Raw genomic sequence first — 8,461 nt, forward strand, 5'->3', positions numbered from 1 at the left:
AGGAAGTGAGCGGAACCTATATGTGCTCACTCCTCAAAGAATAGCCCGACATTCAACAGAACCGCTACCTCTGGGAGATTTACAGAGAGAAAACCATCTGCCTGTTAACTGACTCTACAGTACTCCAGGAAATTAGAAGGATAGAACTAGAAGGTCTAGAATATGCATGGTTGAGTATTGGAGTCAATAAAATATTTGCTGTTTAAGGTTGATAAACACTTTACTGCAGTGAGAGGCACACTGCTAAAACACCCTTCACTCTTGGACATGGTCTGGCCCAATGTATCTTAATCCTGTACCCTTCAGCTGGGAATTACAGCCACCATTACAAGAATAATATTGCCAGTCTTAGACGCTGCAGAGGCAGTCTTTGGAGATATAGAGAGAAGGAGTACTGCAAACCCCATCCTGCCCTATAATCAGGTGATTTTCCTATTTCATGACGTAAAGTCATGATTTTATTAAAGACACGGAGGCGAGTATTGCTATTCTCCTTCTTTACTCTGACCAATAGCAGCAAAGAACAAATAAAAATATTGAAACATGTCATCAGCCCCTCCCCATAGTCTCTCTATAACAGGCCACACCGCCTGCAAATCCTCCTCTTTCTTTGTAAATCCAAACCGAACAGTCCAACCGAACCGCCAACCAGGAACCGGAACAGCCTGGGAACAAAAGCGCCATCCATCCGGAAGCGAACAGGAACACCAGGAACAACCTTGAAGAACCTCCTGAAGCTGTCCACGTCACATGACCGGCTGGAACCGAACTGCCGACCCTCCGAACCAGGACGTAGAAGAAAGGACACCACGGAACTGACCGATCTCAACCTGAAAAAAAGGCGAAAACAGAGCCATGATAGAAGCATATTGGTGCATTGTATTCACAAACAAATGGTTGCGACAAACCTACTCAGGAAAAAACTCATAGAGTTAAATCAATATGCAAATGACACACAATCAAAATCATTCCAATTTTAAAACTCACATAGGGAGGGAAAACATAGGGTGGGCAATACTCGCCTCCGTGTCTTTAATAAAATCATGACTTTACGTCATGAAATAGGAAAATCACCTGATTTTATTACAAGACCCGGAGGCTCATATTGCAAGTTCAAAGTTAAGATAAATTCCCAATAATTGACGAAAAAACGTGAGGACCTGGACGGAAGTAAAATTCCCTGAACGTGGACACTCTGGACCAGTCCGCCAGTTTCAAAATGTCCTCCAGTCTGGCGCCAGAAACCGCCAAAGAGGTAGCAGACGCCCCCCTAGCAGAATGCGCCGAAAAAACAGAAGTATCTACGCCCGCAAGCTCCATGATCCACTTCATCCACCTAGCCAGCGTGGGAGTGGTCACTGGGGCAAAAGGACGAATGGTCGAAAGGAAAAGATGCGGGAATTCACGTGACCGATGCGGAGAAGTGCGAGCCTCATACTCCCTGAGGCACGCCACTGGGCAAAGTGAAGGGGAAGCCGGGAAAGCAGGATAAGCCACCGAACGGATGTGGGTCTTAGTCCTCCTCGAGATGTCAAAAGAGACCCCCTCCGGGGTGTACGAGCGTGCATCATAGTCCAAAGCCCGGACGTCTGAAACCCGCTTGCAGGAAATCAGACAAAAGAGAGTGACGAGCTTCGCCGACAGTTGCCGAAGGGAAAGGTCCGCGTTCTGAGGCCAAGAAGACAAAAAAGAAAGGACACAAGACACATCCCACGTGGCAGAAAATCTAGGTCTAGGAGGACGAGACATCCGAGAACCGCGCAGGAGACGACATACTAAAGGATGTTGTCCCGCAGGGGTACCATCAAACCCCTGGTGAGAGGCCGAAATAGCCGATCTGAACAGGCTGATTGTGCGGTAAGCTTTGCCCTGGTCAAATAAAGAAGAAAGGAAATGCAAGATCTCCGTCACAGGTGCCGATACGGGATCCAAGTCCCTAGCCACGCACCAGCGAGCCCAAGATCCCCAGGCCGATCTGTAAGATCTTCTGGTGCCAGGGGCCCACGCACTTTCCAAGAGGACTCTAGCAGTTCCCGAAACTCCTGGGACCTCCCAGGGTCCCCTGAAATCCGACATGCCAGCAGGCGCAGGGATCCGTCCAGGAGAAGAGGATGTAGTTGGTGATTCGGACCTCGGAGGAGAGTCTGAGACGTCGGGAGCAGGTACGGGATCTCCATCATCATCTCCAGAAGGTGCGGAAACCACGACTGGGAGTTCCAAAATGGGACCAGCAGCACCAGATCCGCTGAATAACGTCGCACCTGAATCAGGGTCCTGGGGATCAGCTGAAATGGAGGAAACGCGTAAAGCAGAACTCCGGACCAATCCTGCAGAAAAGCGTCCACCGCTTCGGCTTCCGGGTCCGGGCGCCAACTGTAAAAACGTCGTAGTTGCGAGTTGAGACGGGAAGCAAACAGATCGATGCAGCAAGGACCCCAAATTGACATTAAGGAACGGAACACCGCGGGATCCAACTGCCAGTCGCTGGAATCGGAAAGATACCGAGAGCTCCAATCCGCATGAATGTTCTGGACGCCAGGGAGATATTCCGCCAAAACAACCAACTCCTTGTCTAGACAGTAGTCCCAGAAATCCTTCGCCAGACGAGACAAGATGGTGGAGCGGGTTCCGCCCATGCCGTTGATGTACCTCACCGCTGACACGTTGTCCATGCGAAGTTGGATGCAGGATCTGGCCGTGCCTTTCGTGAAGCTCTTGATTGCAAATGATCCAGCCAACAGTTCCAGCGCATTGATATGGAATCCCGCCTCGGCCTCTGACCAACCGCCTCCGGTCGTGATCCCCTCGCAGTGAGCTCCCCAGCCCGACAGGCTGGCATCCGAATCCACCACGAAATCCGGACGATGGCCGAAGATCGCCTTGCCATTCCAAGCACGTAGATTGTGGATCCACCAGGATAGTTCCTCCTTGGTCTCCTCGTCCAGCGAGATCAAATCCGCATAGGAAGCCCCCGCCCGAAGGTGGGAGATCTTCAGGCGCTGTAGAGCCCGGTAGTGAAGCGGGGCTGGGAAAACCGCCTGGATAGACGAGGCCAACAGCCCTATGATCCTGGCTAGATGGCGTAGAGGGATCTGGGAAGACGACCTGGCTTTGCACAACTCCTTCCGTATGGACCGAACCTTGGCCAGAGGTAGGCTGAGCGTCCCTGCCGTGGCATCCACCAGAAACCCCAAGAACTCCATCACATGAGACGGGGTGAGGCAAGATTTCTCCTGATTGAGGAGGAAACCCAGATCCGACAGAAGATCCATGGTCCAGCGAAGATGATCCAGTAATACTGACTGATTCTGGGCCATGATCAGAATGTCGTCCAGATATATGATGAGACGAACTCCACGACTGCGTAGCCACGCCATGGCCGGACGCATCAGCTTGGTGAAACACCAGGGAGCTGAAGAGAGGCCGAATGGGAGGCACGTGAACCGCCAAATCCTGTCCCGCCAAGAGAAACAGAGAAGGTTCCTGGACGCGTCCTCTACTGGGACAGTAAGATAAGCGTCCTTCAAGTCCAGCTTGACCATCCAATCGCCCATCTGTAGGAGGTCCCGAAGGAGATGGATGCCCTCCATTTTGAAATGGCGGTATCTGACAAACGCGTTGAGGGCGCGTAAATTGATAACAGGCCGAAGTTGGCCCCCCTTTTTTGCCACTAGAAAAATATTGCTGATTATCAGGCCGGGGGACATCGGAGCCGGTTCTATGGCTCCTTTGCGGACAAGATCCGACAGTTCTGAGTCGACCAGTATGCGGTTTTCCGCTGAGAGCATTGCCGGGTGTGGAGGTGGGATGGATAGTGGGGAGGACGTCAGCTCGATATGGAAACCCCTGACCGTGGAAAGGACCCATTGGTCTGAGGTGATGCGGGACCAAGCTGGAGAAAAAAGACGTAGTCTGCCCCCTACACAAGCCTCTAAAGAATGGAAACGAGTTGGTAGACTCACCGTATGGACGTCTAGAAGACGGATTTCCTCGATATCCTCTTGGACGCCAAGAGTTTCCTCGTGAAGGGAAGAATGACGACTGTTCACGTCTGTGCTCCTGGAAGGAAGACCTCTGAGAAAAGGAGCCTCGGCCCGAACCACGGGACTGAAACTGGGCACGGCCGGACAGGCGGCCCCTAAAGCTGCCGGCCCTGGTAGAGACCCTACCGTGAAATACTCTTTTCATAGAGCTTTGGGCCTTGTCTAGGGCAGTGAAAGCCCCCACAAATCTCCCAAGGTCCTTAATAAAAGGTTCTCCAAATAATAGGCCCTGGGCCTCTTTACCGGCCTCCGTAAGAGCTAAGTTGGATAGCTTGGGCTCTATTTTGAAAAGTATGGCTTTACGCCTCTCTATAGCCAGGGACGTATTTACGTTACCTGCTATGCAAATGGCACGTTGTACCCATTCACGCAATTCAACAGGGTCAACCTGTTTATTGCCTGCATTAGCTACCTCCGCTAAGTCAAAAATTTTTGCTAACGGTCCAAAGATGTCCAGAAGTTTATCCTGACAGGACCTTAATGCCGACTCCAGACCCCTACGCGGGTTCCAGCCGGATTTTGCGAGGAACTGCGTCATCTTGGGATCGACGGTAGGAGTCTCGCATACCCTGTTAGGGATGACAGGTCTGGGGCATTCTGCCCTAAGCTTATTGCGAGCCTCTTTGGAAAGAGGACAGCGCACTCTAGCCTCCAAATATTTGGAGACGTGCTCCAACGGTAACCACTCAGCCGAGCGGGGGTGGTGGAGCGAATCTGGGTTGAACAAGGGTTCCCCAGAGGGGTCCGTTAAAGATGCAGGCATACCTTCTGCAGCGGATATAAGGGAGCTACACCCGGGTAGGGGGTTATCATCCATGACCCCTGATGGGTCCTCCTCTGCCTCCTCAAAGGCGTCATCCATAGCCTCCTCCTCGGATCCGACTTCAGAGTCGGACTCCAAATCCTGTAGTGCTCTAGCACTTTTCCAATTGCGCGTGCGTTCTGCCTGACGCGTACAGGCTCTCTTGCGCGGACCAAGCGCGCCAACATTGGTGGAAACATCATCACCTTTATTAGCTCTTTTTCTGGAGGCAGAAATCCCTGGCCCGGTGGGTGAGGACACCATGACGGGCTGCGGGGTTTGTGAGGTAGCCGGATGGGCAGCAAGGGCCTGGGCAATAGTTTGGGATATGACCGAAGTCATAGATCCCATGGCTGCAGCTATGGCGTTAGATATGGACGCCTGAAAATCCGATCCCTGATCACCAGGGATCGGGGTATGATCATCCTCCCCCGAAGGGGTTAATTCCACAAGAGGAACATCCTCCTCTGCAGGGCCCTGGCCACTGAGTACTTTATTGGGCATGTTGTAAGTTTTTATTAAAAACTGTCCGAATCGCTGATGTGGAAAAAACTAAGATATATATTGTGGGGCTGAGAAGCTGGCAAGGGGATTTGCCCCAGGCCAGAAAAGAGAAAAAACGCTGTGGAAAAAACCTGTAGGAGAGACAGAGAGAGCCGAGTACGGGCCGATGCTGCCGGAGCTCCGAGATGCGATGACGTCACAGGCAGAAGCGGAAGCGCCCGAGATCTCGCGAGATCTCGGCCGCACTAGCAAGGAAGGCAGGGAGAGCTGCCGCAGCCGCACTGAGGTAAGCGGCGGGAAAAAGAGCCGTCCGATAAGGGAGGGGGAGCAGAAAAGGAAGGCACAGGAAGGTGGGCTAAGCGCACATGGGGGATGAGACGGGATACATGAAAGAAGGCGTAAATTTAACCTTCTGAACGCCAAGCAGGTGAGGAGCTATGAAAATAGCCCCAGACTAAGCAAAAACAGTATAAATAAAATCAATAAATAAATCAATAAACCCCCCCAACTTGCCCCAAAAAAGGGGGGGAAAAAACCAAGGCACAGATAAAGCAAACAAAATCTATATACATATATATATATGTGAGTCACAATGACAAGAAAAAGCAAATCACACTACTTATCTCTGCGGTCAGCAGCAAAGAAAGAGGAGGATTTGCAGGCGGTGTGGCCTGTTATAGAGAGACTATGGGGAGGGGCTGATGACATGTTTCAATATTTTTATTTGTTCTTTGCTGCTATTGGTCAGAGTAAAGAAGGAGAATAGCAATATGAGCCTCCGGGTCTTGTAATAAAATCATACATTAGAGAGTTCAAAAGTAAATGCTACCTTAAGTGCTGATGGTACCTTGTGAAATAGGTTAAATTCACACCGGACATACAGTATGTAGCAAAAAGATTTGCACTGTGAACTGTTTGGAACTGTGTTCTGATACTGATGGCTGTACTTAAATTCCTATTTTGCACTATAGCAAAAGAAAGACTTGTTCATTGTATACAACTGGCCTGGTTACTGACTCCAGCACCATACAGTGCCACAGAACATACATCTCCTGACTTTCATCCTTTCAACACTTATAAAACCAAGGGCACCCTTACTACCATCAAGCAGGAGCTCCAACATCAGGGTGTGCCCCAGGGGAAGAAAAAGGTGTTTCTTCCTATCACCGCCATGGCCCTAGGAAGCATTGGTGTGAGTATTGCCAATGTAAATGATTATTGCAGCCAGAGCCACTAACACTCTCATCCTGCTCTCCACTCCTCTGGGGCTTGCGGCACTATCCCTCAATGCATGGGAGCCACCAGGCCACCACCTCTTGGAATAAATCTGGTATAGTTGGCAGCTTACCCACAGAGGTCAGAGACACTGATGCTAAATCACTAAGAGATCAGGCAACACTTGTCAGTTAACAGGCAAAGGTCAAGGCCAGGCAGCAAAAGGTCAGTACGGAAGACAGGTTAAGGTTAGGGAATGCAGCAAAGCTTCAGAGTTGGCTAACTGGCAAAAGTTTGATACACAGACAATAAGGATAGCATATCTTCACTAGTTAAACTAGTAAGCTATGAATCTAAAATTCCAATGGGAAAGGTACCTTAGATACCCAGAGACTTCCAGCAATAGGCTGAGGAAAAATGAGGACGTGTGTGCGCCAGGAAGTATGCATGCCCTACAGGCGGAGGGGGGAAGTCGAACCAAGAAGCACAGGTTGCACCCTGCACAGCAGCATGAGGCCCCAGAGACACACCCACTGCAGGTGAGGAAGAGGAGGGTCAGCAGGACTGAGTCATTGGTCAAGACAAGAACCTTAAACTAGACAGCGTCTATGCCATTATACTTAAAAGGGCTGGCTGCCATTCCCTTTGTACCCAGCAGTGCCAGATTCTGAGAATTCTGGCAGGCTGTTATCTGCCGAAACAGCCTGGCAGAATTTATGCCCAGATGTGCAACTAGCCTTACTGCGTTTTTCATTAAAGGTTTACTCATTAGCTATAAACTTAAATATGTAAATTTGCGAATTCTAGAATTCATGATCTCCAGTCATTATTTTCGCCATTGCGCAAATTGGCAGTAATGATGCACATATTTTTTTTGCGCAATACATCCAACTTCACATTTTATCAGGTCTGAGTAGATATTACTGATTGGTGCACTAAGTATTGTTGTGACATCACAGCACTATGTCTGTAGCATGTATGTATGGACAGCAGAGAAACAGTGATTCCTATCATACTACCTAACACCCTGCACTGGAACCTATCAGCTACACTATATTACTATCTAACCTACACTGACTACCTGTCACTAACTATCTATATTATATATGAGCTAACTAACTATCTAATGTAATTGGATAAGGAATAGGATCCAGATGAAAGCACAGAGCACAGCAATGTCACTGCTCTCTCTCTCTCTCTCTCTCTCTCAGAAAATGGCTGCTGGGGAGTTTCTTATACAGTGAGGAACAGAAGTATTTGAACACCCTGTTATTTTGCAAGTTCTCCCACTTAGAGATCATGGAGGGGTCTGAAATTCACATTGTAGGTGCATTCCCACTCTGAGAGACAGAATAAAAAATAAATAAATCAGGAAATCACTGTGACAGTATCATCCATGTCACCGCCTAGTATTCCCTTCTTCCGTTAAAATAGCACAGCCAATTAATCCACTTATCTCCCAGGGACAGAGGCCAGACTCCATTAGCCACATGGTAGCAAAAGACAGCAAAATACTGAACTTATATAACTATGCAGCTATTACATAAAACAGGTACATTCAACATGGGACCATAATCACATGGTAAGAGGCTGACAAGTAGTCCTCTCCAAGTACTCGTGGCAAACTCAAAAGAGGGGAATTTGTCACAATCACATTGTATGATTTCTAAAGAATTTATTTGTCTTGCACTGCTGAACATAAGTATTTGAACACTTGAGAAAATCAGTATTAATATTTGGTACAGAAGCCTTTGTTTGCAATTACAGAGGTCAAACGTTTCCTGTAATTCTTGACCAGGTTTGCGCACACTTCAACAGGGATTTTGTCCCACTACTTGACACAGATCTCCTCTAGATCTGTCAGGTTTGGGGCTGTCGCTAAGCAACACTGTGTTTC

General features: G+C 49.0%; 1 protein-coding gene across 1 annotated transcript; it reads right to left on the reverse strand.

Annotated features, from left to right (window-relative positions):
* Nucleotides 1-490: 490 nt before the first annotated feature.
* LOC122933972 lies at nt 491-4,884 on the reverse strand. The gene is made up of 2 exons (XM_044289058.1): nt 3,963-4,884; nt 491-830 (listed from the first exon to the last, which is right to left on the reverse strand). Exons 1-2 carry the CDS (start codon nt 4,858-4,860, stop codon nt 826-828), a joined length of 903 nt encoding a protein of 300 aa, XP_044144993.1. The 5' UTR covers nt 4,861-4,884; the 3' UTR covers nt 491-825.
* Nucleotides 4,885-8,461: the final 3,577 nt, after the last annotated feature.

Source organism: Bufo gargarizans, chromosome 1 (genome assembly GCF_014858855.1).
Source record: "Bufo gargarizans isolate SCDJY-AF-19 chromosome 1, ASM1485885v1, whole genome shotgun sequence".
Taxonomy (NCBI): domain Eukaryota; kingdom Metazoa; phylum Chordata; class Amphibia; order Anura; family Bufonidae; genus Bufo; species Bufo gargarizans.

Bases quoted from the DNA above. Each gene is read 5' to 3' on its own strand.
- LOC122933972 (XM_044289058.1), bottom strand. From the start codon at position 4,860: ATGGATGATAACCCCCTACCCGGGTGTAGCTCCCTTATATCCGCTGCA.